This window comes from Sinohyriopsis cumingii, chromosome 5 (genome assembly GCF_028554795.1).
Source record: "Sinohyriopsis cumingii isolate HCF-2022 chromosome 5, ASM2855479v2, whole genome shotgun sequence".
Taxonomy (NCBI): domain Eukaryota; kingdom Metazoa; phylum Mollusca; class Bivalvia; order Unionida; family Unionidae; genus Sinohyriopsis; species Sinohyriopsis cumingii.
In genome coordinates, this window is record NC_142965.1 from 137,985,342 (window position 1) to 138,002,344 (window position 17,003).

At 32.3% G+C, this 17,003-nt stretch overlaps 2 protein-coding genes across 2 annotated transcripts in view; both read left to right on the forward strand.

Annotated features, from left to right (window-relative positions):
• Window positions 1-17,003, forward strand: part of LOC149800339 (uncharacterized) — a 52,684-nt gene that overhangs the window by 32,773 nt on the left and 2,908 nt on the right. The window contains exons 12-13 of the mRNA XM_089958391.1: window positions 14,698-14,949; window positions 16,804-16,893. Of these exons, the coding sequence (XP_089814517.1) occupies window positions 14,698-14,949; window positions 16,804-16,893 (342 nt within the window). The remainder of the gene's footprint in view (window positions 1-14,697; window positions 14,950-16,803; window positions 16,894-17,003) is intronic.
• On the forward strand, window positions 3,383-9,858 carry LOC149800340 (uncharacterized). The gene is made up of 4 exons (XM_089959942.1): window positions 3,383-3,460; window positions 8,248-8,462; window positions 9,108-9,205; window positions 9,747-9,858. Exons 2-4 carry the CDS (start codon window positions 8,313-8,315, stop codon window positions 9,802-9,804), a joined length of 306 nt encoding a protein of 101 aa, XP_089816068.1. The 5' UTR covers window positions 3,383-3,460; window positions 8,248-8,312; the 3' UTR covers window positions 9,805-9,858.

Sequence of the window (17,003 nt, forward strand, 5' to 3'; positions counted from 1 at the left end):
TTCCGCATATTTCGTATTTAATGGGCAAATATAATTAATATATATATATATATATATATATATATATATATATATATATATATATATATATATATATATATATATATATATATATATATATATATATATATATATATATATATATATATATATATCATATAACCACAATGAAATGTTAGTAACCTATTTCACGGTTTTAGAACACGAACACGAGTTCAAATATGATCATACTAATGTTACAAATTTTTGGTCGGAGCATTGGACGATGATGAAAGCCATATTCAGATACCAAGACAGTTATAAGAAGTAGAATTGACCGGGCAATGTTTTTACGATATGCTCAAAACTAAATTTCCAAAAAAATAAATCACATGTTTGTTTTATATTTTAGTTTTATTTTACCGTGTTTATTTCGCATATGATTAAGTTTTATTTTATTTTTGCACCTAATTCAAATTTAGCTACATAAAATCCCTGCTGCACTTAGTATCGATGGCAATGTCATACTAATTCTAAAAGTATCCGAGTGTTACTCAAAAAAAGATGGAAGTGCATTGAGCATAATCATCTACGAATATTTTCTTATTCTACCAGGTGGAGTTAAAAATTACCTAACATAAATTATTTTATAAATTAATTATATTTGCCCATTAAATACGAACAGTTCGTATTTCTCCTCTTCATACGAGTTTTTTTTTTAAAGCTTTCAGTCATTTTCATCATGATAAACCATGCATATAATAATATTTTTAAAGTTATGTTGTAAACTGATACCACCTGATACAATTACCTCAACGTATAAAAAAAATGAATTGTACAGTATGCTTTACGTCACCTTTTTGAGAGATGTGACTAATGCGTGCTCATTTCAAATGTGTTATTTTTCAGGTGTGAGTTCAAAGTTTTAGATTAGTTTGAAAATTTAATTATGTTTCTTGTTAAGAAATAATTTTCTTCAAGCAGTCGGAAAATTAATCCATTAAAATATTCTGCAAAGGTGAATTACTTCTGAATTACTTCTGTTTTACAAAACGTAGTATAATATGTATTTTATCGTCATATAATCCCAGCGATGGCTTTTGTTTTCGAATGCCTAACTTTTCATTTTCTTCAGGGTTTGGGAGCATCAAAACAAAGGTAATATTAAAAATGAAGAAGCGGAAGAATGTGCTAATAACATAGCATAATATATACAATTCATTTCGAATTAGATTTTTTTTAAAGCTATTCACTTCAGCTGTTTTGCACGAAAAAAGTTATGTTTGTCGTCTAGTTGATATCATGAGCATGGTTTTTCAGGAAGCTGCCCAGTTTACGTTTGACCTACTGACCTTCACAAAGCCTGTAAGGCAAACTATCTGATACATCCTCTGCCCAACCAAACCAGGTATTGATTGTGTACTGAAAATTCATACATCTATACTATTTTTAACTAGCGTCATAGCAACGAAATACGTTTGTGGGTAAATTATGCAAACAAGGACGCATTAGGCAGATTTATGGCATATTTTCTTGATGACGTAAATATTGCAACATTTTTAAAATGAAACCTAATAGAATCGCTTTTATACCGTTACGTCTTTCTTTTAAATCATATTTTGATTTTCTCCAAAAATGCCTTCAATTGCAATAGCAGTTAGAATGTGTAACGGTAATATGTTTTACATTCCGTTTATTTTTCTTTCTTTGATATGTCTAACATGTATCTTGGAAGTTTTATCATGTTAATATTCATAAAATTTTGTTTGGGTCTCTGTTATTATCATGAATCCGGAATAGAAAGACAAACACGTGCAGTTTTTAATACTTCAGTTTCATTTTGATGTAACAATGACGAAAACATTAAAACTGAACTTGTGCCAAGTTATATACAGTAATCTGGTTTATATATATATGATAGAACATTTGAAAATGTATCCTCACAAAAGAGTTAGTTTCCTAATCGCTTTGCAATCCAGTACAAGTATTTATCTCCTTATATTATGTGTGAGTTCTCTTTTGAATCGAATATATAATATCCTTTATCATAGTGAAATACTTGGTTGATAGTATGATCACATTTATCCATGCCTCAAGTTCTAAACGTTATGATATGTCATTTAAACCACGAAGTAGTATAATCAGTATAGCATCATCGATCTGATCACATAAATCACGGTAAATCACTGGAGGCATATACGAAAATTAGACTTTCCATCAAGTGGTTTGTGTCGTCTAAGGTTAAGACACAATTCAACGAGAGAGAGAGAGAGAGAGAGAGAGAGAGAGAGAGAGAGAGAGAGAGAGAGAGAGTATTGTGATGTGATTTGGATTTTTTAACGTAGCTTTAACAATTGTCCAGTCTCCAGTCTCCAGTATCGCTACGATGTCTGCAATGTGGCAGTTTATAGTGATGTCTAGCACTGGGGCATCATGTCGCAGACATGTAGCATGATGTCCCACCCAGTCACATTATCCTGACACCAGGCAGACCAGTTCTAACACTAACCTCTAGATGCTGAGCGCCAAGCGAGGCACCTGCTAGTACCATTTTTGTAAGTCTTTGTTATGACTCGGCCGGGGATCGAACCCACGACCTCCCGCATCCGGGGTGGACGATCTAACCACTAGGCCACCGGAGCTGTTGAAAGAGAGAGAGAGAGAGAGAGAGAGAGAGAGAGAGAGAGAGAGAGAGAGGGATAGTGCAGTTGTGTAACTAGGAAGGTGCGGACCGCAGCGGGTGACACCAAAATGACTGTCTATACAAGTTTTGAATGTTTGTGCAGGAAGGAGGTCCATGGGGGACACCACGAGTTACCGCACTGGGTGACACCAACCCTATTGACGCCAGAGAGAGAGAGAGAGAGAGAGAGAGACAGAGAGAGACAGAGAGAAAGAGATATATATAGAGAGAGAAGTTCATAATATTTAGAAATGTTAATTTAAGCAGAATAATGATATAGATGAACTGTCAATACATTAATATATCTTAATTACCTCTTGTTGGTTCGCTTAGCCTCTATTCCACGCTAATTTCCATACGCCAGTGGCTTAAGTCTGTTTGTTTGATTCACAGTTTATTGTTTGTATTTGTATTTGTGCCTTTTAGGAAAATTGTTATGTTTCATCATTAGAACTACTCTTTCTTAGCAAAAATGGATATAGGGCTTTATTGTACGCAGATTTCTGTCTCACTTGACCTTTAGAACCACATCTTCTGATATAAGTTGTACTAGTACTGTCTGCTGAATATTTCTCAGCTCTATAGCCTCGAGATATAAACAGTGGAAAGCTATATCTGTATATATATTGATCTAAGCTACCCATGATTAACCAATCATTTATGTTCTATAAACTATGAACTGTTTGTCGCGTGATAGAAATCCGTGTACCTTTGGTCAGAAAACAGCACAGGTCAGCACAAGTGTGATTAGTATCTACGGAAAAGATGGTTTCTAACAGTTCTGCACTCTTTACAAATGTAAGTATAAGTTGCAAGATCTGTGTAAAAGCTTGCTCTATTTACTAGATTGTTCGTGTTTCTTGAGTGTTTAGATGTTACAATTGTATGACCTTACCAGCTACGGCAGAACATTATTTTAGTTCCTTAGGGTAGATACAGTGGACACAAGTTCGTAATAGCTTAGCTTTCCACCGAAAGAAACATCCAAACGTTCGCTAAATCTCGAATACGCTCATAAATTTAATCAAAAAATTTAATTCCTTGGAATTCGAAAAGAACGTGTAGCTTAAAAGAATATGTTGACACTGGAATCGGAGAGGTATATTTAAAAATCAAATTCATGACCTGCCATAACATATGTATTGTGTGAAATTCTGTCCTGTTTTCCGTAACGTTATTAATTTCCTCTCTACTCTCATTATTATCATCATTATTATTTTTTTTATTATTATTATTATCATAAGTTAAAATGTACAATTACTATCAATCAAAAATATATTATACTGGATCAATGATCACAAAATTAATAAGATTACATGCATAACATTATTGCACGCTTGCCCATATTCATTTGTACCATAATGCAAATTATATCTTAATAAAGACATTTGATTACAATACAAGCAGTGTTATTAGACTACTTTATGTTCTCTTGGAGGGTACAGCGAAAATAAGGTCACTAGTTCTGAAAATAATCCTTAAATATATTTAGTTTTGTTTTATTGAGCTAAGCATTTATGTTTTCAATAAATTTGGCTGTTTTATTATTCATTGCGAAACCTTAATATGGATACAGTGAAATGGGATTTCTTCGAATTCGACAAGGAAGTAAAATACGAATTATTAGTAGAGAGTATTTTTCCACAGACATCGGCGACCCTAAAATTGTCGGAACAATTCCATGCTAAATATTTGATTATCAAGTTGATTGATTTGCAATCATATATAAAATGAAGTAGAATACCTTACACACTCTCTCTCTCTCTGTCTCATGCATGACACCGTTTTGTTTCACCATTGAATATGAGAACTCAAGGATTTCAAAATAGAATGATTCGCATCTTTATTCCTTTATATATATATATATATATATATATATATATATATATATATATATATAATATATATATATTCTCTCTACAGCAGTCTATACATATCTCCGAATATATATGTTCCTCTGTATTCTGTATTTCTCTCAAACTTTACCCTCACAATTTCACTGACCCTTGAAAGGGACGTTTTTTTCTAAACATTTATCTAATAATGAACTGCATTTCCCCTTTGAATATAAATTATATATTCCTTATAATCGTTTTAATATAAAACAAAGCAAAAAGAAATAAAAACTGTTATTTTTTATTTAAGTTAATCTCACTCTCTCTCTCTATAAATTGGCATATAAACGTGCTTTATCCTTCGGCTGTTTGTATGGAACAAAAAGCGTGTAATCGCTATGTACACAGTACTTTTGAGCTCAGCAAATATATTTAATGTTTCTGCATGATTACTGTGTATAAATCTGTTTACAGATAGCCACAGACAAATCCTATCCTGGTATGTTGATCTTAACTACTTTAGAATCACCTTCAACACAACACAAACTATGAGGTGACAGTGTTACATAGTTACAATCTGGACACCTAAACTAGTGGTAATAATACTTATTCCATAACATGAGTATGTGCATATGAAACAAAATCGGAATTCACTTAGAAGTGTTAGCCCATACTTATGATATATATATATATATATATATATATATATATATATATATATATATATATATATATATATAGAGAGAGAGAGAGAGAGAGAGAGAGAGAGAGAGAGAGAGAGAGAGAAAGAGAGAGTTGTGGCGCAGTCAGTTCAGACAAAACCAGATTAAACCACACTAAATCAGGTGAAAACAGACTTAAAGATGGCACTCATAGTGCGATTCATCACATATTTTGACGCACCCATGAGTTCAATATAACAACATCCTTCCCTGTATCTACATTGTTATGCCTGTGGTTCTTTACAAGACTAGATATAATAACGTTGTGACGAAAGATAAATGTGTTACAAAGTAGATTGAAACGTCACACAGATACATATTATTTTTGTCTAGTTCAATAACAAATAGCTTACTGAGAAGTGAAAATATAATATTTAACGGAACAATCCCTTTTCATTATGCAAGCTCCCTCATTATCCACCACCAAAAAACGACAAAAGAAACAAATTAATTAACCCGAAAATACCACTACTAATAATACTAATACTAATAATAATCTTTATTTAATGCTGACGACATGATTGGCCATGCATTAATCATATTTCATGTCGTCCTCACCATTTTATTACAGTTTGTGCTATAAAACCGTTTTTTAAAGTCACTGGCACACACTTTGTATCCTCGCAAATGTACTAAAACAGATGAATTAGTATACGTAACTACAGTGGTGAATATATCCATACATGAACAGCATACTGTAATATACACTTATACGTGTCAGCATGTCAGAAGTCATATACACATATCGAATGAAACATGCACGTATAATTTCTAGACACAATTCTAAAATGGCCGTTGAGATACTTAAAATTGCATTCCAGTTGCCCATTAAAGAATTGATTTAATCAGCTTTAAACAGAACAAGGGAAAAGCACTGCTGGTATCGTTATGTAGCGTAGCTTTTGACACCATAAACAGTTAGAGCAAATTAATTGTTTTTATTAACTACGTGTACTGCAAGTCTAAAATTTACTACATTATGCCTTTTTGAGGGGTTGTTTAAAATGACGGAAGGTCTACTATGAAACATTGATGTTGTAGAAGTTGTAAAATGTGCTATTCCATTTTAATTTAGTAAATTCACAATTTACTACCTGAAATGACGTGGTGAATATTTGTAGACCATTACAGTTAAATGGAAATTAAAGCTATGTTGCTAAATGAACTTATTGTCTAATATACACCATAATCTTTACCTGAAGAGAACAAAAGACTGAAACAGGAAACATCGTCAACACACGTTACTATTCAAGATTACAGCTTTCTACAACATGTTTCATTTTAAAAAACGATATAAAGGTCTAAAAATATTAAATATAAATATAAAGCATTGATATTGATAAACCCCAAAGCTCATTATTCCAGGTGTTCTGTCGTCAGCATACAATTAACTAGCTACTTGAACATGAGCTATTTATTGATCCAATTGTTACTCAATACATATAATAATTTCAATGAAGGAATGTGAGTACTTCTGGATCTAGTGATACTTTCATTTCAGTTTGTAAAAAAGGAAACAAAAAGAACAAGAATAAATTCGTGTTCAATACAGTCATCAATGTAACAGTACAACTTGCACGTGACACATGTTTTATACTATCTACTGTGTTAATTACTACTGCAAAGCTTCAACGTTTTCTTATGTTAGGAGTTTAGGCTCGAATAAGCAGCAAAACAAGAAAGAGTGAAAATAACAAGCTTTGAAAAATATAACGAATGATTTACTTCCCTGGTAAATTACTGTTAAAATGGAAAAAAGAACTTACGGTTTTAAGAATCAAATCCAAAAATAATCCAATAATAATCCACGAATAAAATTTTAGAAGTCATACTATTGAAATGTTCTAATGATTTCAAGTTCGAGTCCCGACGAAGAATCAAAAATGGAAGGCGATGACGTATGATGTATCCTGTATAGTGTGGTTGTCTACGGTTCCTTGTAAAATAAAATAAATAATCCTCCGGGTTTTGGAAATCCAAATAAAAATTTTAAGAAATGTCTTTGTTCAAGAATTATGTATGAGCACAAACATATTTCCAGAGAAACGAATTAATCTTTTATAATAATAAATGAAATATACATAACAATTTACAGATGTTTAAACGGGTGAGAAACGTCAAGTACTCAACTATCAGCTGACAATGAGCTTAGTTTCAGATTGCAGTGATTAATGAGCACACAATGTATTTGGCCAGAATAACTAAATATGAGAAGTAAGAACCAACTCTTCACCGCTAATCGCTCCATACAGTATCTGACAAATCCTTGCATCTGTTTTATTATGGGATCCTTTCTAATAGTCAGTCCTAATACATCTTAGATGATTTTGCGAGTGGATGTTTTCATTTTAAATAGCGATAATGACACAAACACACCCGAAACACCCAAAGGCAAGAGGCAATGCGTTCATACTTTGGTCTCACAAGATTGCATGCTTTCCGGATTATGTATTAAATGGGTAATATTTGATATTTTATGTGAAGAATAAACAACATTAATGACACATGACATATAAAGTGGATAATTTGCGTTAGCCTACGTGAAATTATACTTGGAGCTTCAATACATGAGAATATGTTTTTTCAAAGGCACGCTCAGAAAGCCCAAAGCAACGCACATCATTTAAGGCAATGCGTTGTCAGGGGTAATTCTAGAGTCTGGTCTTATGCAATGCATTTTGTCTATGTTAGCGAAACATTTATGGTTTTATTTTCGTGTTTTGTTTTAATGTGAGCCTAATATTCAAGCAAGATAATGTTTCGTTGTTTCTTGTTGGTGCGTTATACAGTTGTTCAGCCTGCTTCACCACAAGCCAAGCGTAGGCATATACCGTGATCCTGATCGTTTAGGTCACGTTGAGACGAAGATAAAGTAGTCGATGCAAGTCCATTACTAAAATGCCACATATTTGTTTAAATGACACGTAGATTTTAGATTGATATCAAAATAAGAGCAAATCAATTTCTGGTTATATATTTATGCCAAATAATCCCGAATCAGTTTTATTATGATTGCATATAATTTCAGTGCTGCCTGTGATGATATCAATGGATGACCAGAAAGTGCACTAATAACTACTCGCTCAGGAAAACATGGGAAACATTGATAGTAAGGAGACAGAGAAGGTGCCAGAAAAGAGAAAATGCAAGATTGACAATACATTACCTGCCATGAATGAGTCGCCAAGAAATAAATACAAACAAGACAAAATAAGCGCTAACTGGCAGAGGCAACTTAAAAAGGTAGATTAAATAAACGCACGATGCAAAGAGTCAAGACTTTAAAATGCAAATCGATAGCCACCCTCAAAAAGTAACTTTGCTGAGAATCATCTTAAGCCGCATGAATATAATATTCATGACACATCTAAAGATAAGTACACTATAAAAGTCACTTATGTAATTCAATGGCATTAATTTGGCAATTAAACTGCTATATATATTCTGGTATTAACGATTGATCTTTCATTAAATAGCCTACGCAAGACACTTTAACGACAATCGTAAACATGGTGAAAAGGACTAAATGAAACCGCAACATTTGCTGATATTCTATAATTTTAGAACACTTGCAAAAATATAGTTAATAAAGTCAGACATGCATCTGGTAATACATATGAGAAGGAATGCAATGCATAAGTATTTTTCAGGAAGGCATTACATTTTTTGATATTTACTTCGGACAAGTATGCAGAATAAATAGATCCAAAGTGAGAAAGAATAGATGATGGATGATATTAGAAATTTAATTTCATTTTAGGGTGTTTAGTTGTAGTTTTTGTATGGAATAATTCGAACAACATGTTAGATATGTTTTATCTTCACACATGTGTCGAAGTTTCCTTTCCCGCCAAGTCTTCATGGAATCATTTTTGATTTTCATTTTAGTTAAATATTGACATCGAAAAGGCGATAGAGGGACACATGAACGGCGAGACGCTTCAATGTCCATGCGAGTCAGAAACATCTGTATTTCAGAAGGATATGTAAATATATATAGAAAAAATGATATGGCACTCACACTGGGTTATAGACTTATTCCGTCTAGCTTTTATACCCTACAGACAACTCGCAGTATATTAAGTTCATCTTAGGTCGATTATGGCGAGTGAGTTTCAATTCTTGCTATTTAACAATCACATAATTACTATGCAATAATTTTAAATATTTATAACTTATAAACATGCAACTCTTATGTAATTTTGAATCTCCTTTTGCATGCCTTAAAATTGTGAAGCACAAACAATGTCCCTCCCCGCAAAAAACGAAATTAAACGAGAAGAAACACACTAATACAAATCTAATCGGAAAATGAAAAAGAAAAGAAAACAAGTAAAGCAAGAATTTAAAAAAAAACTTTCATACCTGGATTGATCTAAATAGTCTCCGATTAAATATCTCTAAGCGTTAATTTTCTTTATTACATTTAGTGAGAAAAAAAGAACGATTTAAAGATCACTCTCCTTGTAAAGAAATTCGATTCATGTTATATAAAATCCATATAAAGTGTGACATTTAAATTCACAGAGATGTTGATGTACAGAGAGCTGGTGATACTGACGTTAGCAAACAAGAAGAACGGTAAAGTGACAACCTTTGTATATATTAAAATAAATGCTTAAATGATTGAACGTTTACACCATGTTCATTTAAAGGTTTAGGAAAAGCCAATTTGTTCTTCAAAATCAAAAGACTAATGTTGCTAAACAAGACTGTTAACGAAAGTTTAAGGCTATATTTAATTATGTGATAGCGAATACATCCATGCATTTTTGGAATTTATGTTCATAAATAAAAAATAACTTGTTTTTTCATCAACCTTGTGCTAGGTTCTCTGTTTTACAAATTTGAACGAACTAAACACTAAATAAAGTTTCACACAGGCACGTTTAAATTTGAAACAGCATGGCTTATATAGTCTTTGTTGGGGTTTGCACCTAAACAATGAAATCCTAGTCGATTGGTTTATTATTTGTCTCCCCACAAGACCTTTGCAGCTGTTGCCAGATTTGAGGTAGTTGTTGAGAGTGTTTTTTTACAGTTTTGTGGCCAGTGATGTTACAGCATGTGTATTTGGAACAATGTTTCCTATCAGGTTCAATAGTTTTTTGTTACAGACTCTCTATTCAAGTTCTCTGCCTTTTTGCCCCAACTGGTGCTCATAAACTGTATGCTGGTTATTATGAAGAATTATGTTTGAAGGATGTGTTATTAAAGTCGGAGAGACCTTAAGCTGCTTTATGATTTAAGTTATTTTGTTATACGCCTCTTGCTGTTTTTGATTTTAGGACAACTCTGTGAAGCAAACCAGACAATAACAAGTGCTTTTTCCCCCTTGAAAACTAATTCTTATAGTGTGAACACCATCACTAAGACAACCAGACTGAGATATATAATGTAAATGTAGCAAATCAGCTGTATTTCTCTGTTGCATTAATAGCAAGATATCAACAGAGATAAGAGATTCAGATCGCTTTGTTATACATTCTACAAACTGGTATGTTTTCACTTAAGCTACCAGGTTGATTAACAAATTAAGAAATAATTACAGAACATTCTTTACAAAAATGCAAACATTACAAAAAGCAATTTATATCCGAAGTTTTCATGACTAATTTATCCCAACAAGCCAGACAAAAACAGGAAATCACTTCTTGCATTAGGCAACTGCTGCGTCCCTACAATGCCTTTCACATTTCCAATAAAATTGATCTGGTGAAGAGGCATGTAAGTTCAAGGTCATCTTTAAAGACGAACTTTGTATACCAAAATGGCTTGTTATTAGTCTTGTCAATTCGAGCGATGTGAGAGCCGGAAACAAAAACTGTAGCCAAAATATCTGAACTATAAGAAAAAAATAAACATATATCAAACACAGTTTGACTTTTCTTGAAATTTTACATAGACGTCTTATGTGATTCGAGGAGGACAGAGATGTGTACTGTATGTCTGAAATAAATGCGCTAATCACTATTAGAAGGTTTGTTTTAGTGTCAACATAAACCTGAGGGTAGAAATAAATTAAATGACTGTCCTAAAGATATATGCGAAAAGATCTTTTTTTTTCAGAACGTGTCTGCAAATGTATTGGTGACGTTACTTATTCTTTTCCATGATGTCATCAAGATAGACTAAAAGTAACAAAATCGTCAATCGCCAATATTCATTAAGAATATAAGGACTTAAATTTATTTCATGTGACAAGACAATTGCGATGCGAAAACAAATATTTACTTTTTCTAAACTGACGTAACTAACGGCCTGCCTTTGGTGCTTCTGCGTGGTTGCTGTCAAATAATTTCGTGACAAGCAAGCTTCACAAAGATTTTTTTCATTTACTATTGTAGAGCTATTATGCACAGTTTGAAAAGGTACACTCACAAAACAGGTTAAGAAAGTTCAGTTTGTTTATCTCTTCATAATTAAATTTTATGCGAAAATATCCGACTATATAATGGAGAAAACAAGGAAGCTTTTCCCGTTTGACCATGATGGCAAGTCCCGTTTACAGAGCATCGTGTGTAATATAAAAAACTAATGAAAAGATAATTGAGTTTGCACAATGTGTCGAGTGACATAGTTTGTAACTTTAAATATTGTTCTTTTTTTCGAATTAGATAGTAAAAAGCTGCTTGAAGAATCAAGCCACAGTCTTGAACAACTGGATATTATTGAATGAAATCTGTAATTAAAAATTGAAAAGTTATTTAATGAAGTTTTTTTCCTAACTTAATGTATAAATCGCTGTTGTAAGAGCCATTTAATGCACAACACAAACATGACATTTGACACATTGGAGATACTTAGAGACAAATGGCATTCCAATACATGTTTCAATATAAGCTGGTAAACATTTGTAATCGGTTTAGCTATGTTTCAGCCAACATCTTTTAATATATACATTCAATTCTTTTCTGCTACCATTCAAATTTTCGAAATGTTTCGTTTTCTATTTGTGGAATTATGATAGCAAGATATTGTATCTTCATGTTGGCTAGAAAACTTCATTCATAATAAACGTATTTTAGTTGCTGTTCTTAAGGCGTTTCTTTTGATGCTTTGCCGTGACAAATGGTGACACTTTGCACTACTAATTGTGCTGTTACATTCAAATATGTAGATCATGATTACATTGGACCCAAAATGATAACAAGGAGGATTACATATGTTGAACGCAGTATTTTATATTCCTGATCTTTATTACAACCACACTGCTGTCGTTTCTTTTAATTATATATCAACAGTTACACATGATACCAGATTATGGAAAATATTTTGCGCTCATGGCTTAAACACAACATGCTGATAGTTTGAAATCCTATGACTGCAAAATTATTTAAATTTAAAAGTTTATAGTAAATCTGCAGGTGGCATGTACATATTCAATATGATTTATTTACTGTATATAATATTTTGCGAGAGTTTTAAATTGAGCTTTCGTGTCGAGATCATTGTGTTTGAGAATAGTGTGCACTGATTGAGGATTGGATTGTGAAAAGGTATGTAAAATCGAAAATACATTTCATAACATTTTGATTGCACATTTATTATTATTATTAATATTATTATTATTATTATTAATATTTAGCATCATCGCAAAGCTTTTACGCCAGACAAACGATCTCAGAAAAGATGTAAACAAATGTAAAGAGCAAGAAAGGAAGAAGAAAGCACAGTATGATTATATCTGTTAGGTCAAGAATATATTTCAATTTTCAGATCTTGCATGTATACCTTTACAGCCACTATAAGACACTAAAATGCTCGGTAAAGTAATGGAACATAATGTAGAAAACACATTAAATTAGTTGGGACAGTTTTGTTATACGTTTTTGTATGGCTAACCTAAGTTATTATACGCTTCATACATAATTTGATTTCTAACCTTTGAGCTATTGCTAGTATAAATGATCATGATCGAAAGAAGGTTCACATGTGATGCCTAGGAGACTGACTCGTTAAACAAAATACAAACACTCATAAAAAGGACTGTATTTATACGATTTGAACAAAATTTATTTTGAAACTGAAGATCCTCGAAAGAAAAACAAATGACAGAGGCATAGGAAAATGACAAATGACTTTCTTTCGAATACCAAAATGCATAAAATATTAAATATATATTACATTTATCATATTACATTAGAAGAGAAGAATAGTACATAAAAGACCTATTGACCATGTGAGAAAATTAATAGATGATGTCAGTAGTTCAGGGACTTCATGCATGAAATAGGATGAATGAAATCTGTTGATGTTGCTTGATTTTTGCATGTACACGTGAACAATTGTATTTGTTTCCATTGCATGTTTCACTCATATTTTTAGTAATGAGAAAGAACAGATGGTTGCACGCATACATCATCTGGAAACACAATTGGAGCAAGTCAGGAACGAAAAGAGACTGCTGTAAATAGGTTTTCTATCACAATATTTTATCATGATTTAATTCGATCTTTTCTCTACAGGAATCCAGTTAAAATGCTTTAAAATACATTCTTAAATAATATGATATGTGGACTCTTTTGCTTATAAACCGCTTTAAGGCTGTTGCCTTCTAATCAGTTCTTTACTTAAACCGCCCTCTTTACACTGAGATATGTATATGGAAGCACCGAGGTATATGAATTCGAACTGATGTGTGTCTATATAGCTTATATGCTGTTTGCTTTACATAAGGTCACTTTACTTTTGTGTGTTATGGTGGGTCGGTGGTAAGTGTTCAGAAATCAAGAAATGGTGTGAATGTGAATTCTGCCCACACCATGTCTTATTAGTTGCCATTATGTGTCTCTCTATTGTCATGGTACAATAAAACCTTGTCTCGATCTACGGTTAAACTGTAAACCAATCTTCGATCCTTCTTAAATTTAAGTCCCCCCCCCATCTCTTCATGAGACGTGGACCTTACAGTCTGATCATCACTGTAATTTAAATATAATTTGCTATTACATTCACCGCTAAATGATGCCACCTCGTTTACTATTTATGTTTCTGTGTCCCGAACGTTTTAAACTTGCGATGATCTTCTTTTACCATTCATTTTGTACATGTTACCAGTGTGTTATATATGGCCGACTGACAGGTCATCTCGTCTTGGAAAGGTAACAGTAATCATAGCTGTATTACTAACAACATTATTATTGATATGGCGACTCGATTCAGCCTTCAACAAGAACGATTTGTCTATTATGTCATATGTTAATCATACGATTGGAAATGTATAACGTATTATCTATTTTTTCTCTCGTGTGATTTTAATATTATTCATACAGAAAGCATCTGATCGAGCACAACAGGCTTTTATTTGAAAACATCATAGATATTGGTCATCATCATAACTCTTTATATTTCCTGTTACTTTGATCACAGCGACATTGACCGGAAAACATTTTTGACGAAATATGTTTCATTTAACAGTCTTCTTACATTCCATCTTTCCTTCATTTAAATCCATAAACATGTTTGAATGTTTATTTTGTGTTTAATGTTTATAAATTTAATGGACATAATATATATTTTCCGCAGGCTAAGTGAAATCGGTACCATGTGTCTGAATGAAAACAACTCAGATATTACGAATCTCAGCAACTTTAATTGTTCATTTAATCTGGCGGATGAGTTTAGCAATCTCTATGGCGAAATATGGATGGACACTGTTCATATTCTTCGAGAACAGATGCAGATGAACGAGACAGATAGTATCCTCTTGCTATTAAAACGTGTGCAGGTAAAATAGGCTCACACAGCATAACGTTCTTTCCAGATAAATTGAAATGCTAGAGCGCACATTTGACGGAGAGGGATACACCCATATATAAATTTAACTAGTGATATTTAGCGATATCGCTTTCGGCACTTAGGTTCAATTTGTCAATATCAAACATTAATGAAGATTCTAAATATATAACATACGAGCCAACACAAAAAACAATTTAAAATTACCAAATCCAACATTATTCATCTTCGTTTCACAATCAAGTCAAAATTAGCTGTACTTATTTATGAAATGATTACACATTTCTCAAAGTTCGATACTGGTTGATCGATTAAGAATAGAATGACCTAGAAATAACTGAAAAGGTTCAATGAATATTATCCCTTTGCTGCACTAACAATGGGGAGCGTGAGTAGTTATGCAAATTTTACCTGGGATGTGTCATTGTCTTGATATAAATGTATACATGATTTTTATATATATATATATATATATATATATATATATATATATATATATATATATATATATATATATATATATTCAAAATTATGGCTTCCTTCGTTAATTTTAAGGCACGTGTTTTGGTTCTTTACAAAGGAATTATTATTGGTTTAATTGAATAAATTTGCGCATTTTTATGAACCTGTGATCCATTAAACTAGATATTTTTATATACAAGTATGTTATTAAATTAAATGTTTATTGCGCGAAAACGTTGTGAAATATTGTCTACTACGTTTGACCTCAGAAACAATTAAGCATCGGAGGTACTTAGATTGCATATCGTTATAATCAGAGCTTCGAAGAAATTTTTCATGGATCTTCACTTGCCTTAAAGAAAGTTAAAACATAATGTCGTCCAAAGATAGGTATTTATCTCTACCAACACTGTATTCGTAGCATTAGTAGTAGTAGTTACTGGTAGTAGTTAATCATAGTCATCATCAATATAATCATCAGTAGTTGCAGTTAGACATTTATTAAACAAGTCAATATAATCGTTGCACAAAGAACACTACATGTTTCTGTATGCGAGAGAGGCTAATAATAATAATGATATAAATAATAATAATAATAATAATAATAATAATAATAATAATAAGTATTATTATTATTCCGTCGATAGCGGATTCGTATATTTGCACCCATAATATTGCTTTTATTAATTATTCCCACTCGAAGAACGTTTGAGCTATTCTCATATCGTTACCAACCCGGTCTGATGCCATATATTTGGTTTCAGCTAGGTCTGGTGTCAAATAAATGGGTATCAAATGGGTCTGGCGCCTATTGATTAGGTATCAACTGGGTCTGGTGTCATATAACTAGGTATTTAATGAGTCTTGTGCCACATAATTAGGTGGTTTATACAAAGTCCAGTCGCTCGGCAACATCTGAATTTGTTACCTTTATAGCAATTGTCTCAAGGGCCTCATTATCAGTGCAAACATTTTATGCTAAAGCATTGTAGTAGAAGTGCAACTTATGGTTCTATTCGTACTTTATGGACAATATATGTCCTTCAAAATTGTATCTATATTACTCATTACAAGTAGGTATACTAGACATGTGATTGGTGTCGATATACTGACTCTAAAGGATCATTTTAATGAAATCACGAACATGATTCATATCCAATATTAGTACTGATTTCATCTACTTTAATATATACACAGAGATATTACATTACTGAAAAAATTAAAACAAATTTGAGAGAAGTAATAACGAAGACACATTCCGGGTATCATTTTTTTAAATTAACCGCTGATTTCTTTGTGTATTGCTTGTGCTCTGTTCATTGTGAGGAACCAATGTTATATTTGAAAGTGTAATGCCCTACATACAGTTCTGTTTCCTCTTTAGATGGTTTTCGAAATCTGCAGAGAACACGCCAGGTCACAGTACCTATATCTACAAGACGCCATCTTGAAATATACTGGATTAAATGAACAGGTTTGACATGCATAATATAAGTTGTACATGCACAATAATATTGTATGATGTAATTTTCTGACTTAGAAAGATGAACATTCTTCAATCGGTTTATTTCTTTTATAAGAAAA

Coding starts and splice junctions, on each gene's coding strand:
- LOC149800340 (XM_089959942.1), top strand. CDS start 8,313: ATGGGAAACATTGATAGTAAGGAGACAGAGAAGGTGCCAGAAAAGAGA. Junction 8,463..9,107: donor GGCAGAGGCAACTTAAAAAG/GTAGATTAAATA, acceptor TTTTCATTTTAG/TTAAATATTGACATCGAAAA. Junction 9,206..9,746: donor TCTGTATTTCAGAAGGATAT/GTAAATATATAT, acceptor TTAAATTCACAG/AGATGTTGATGTACAGAGAG.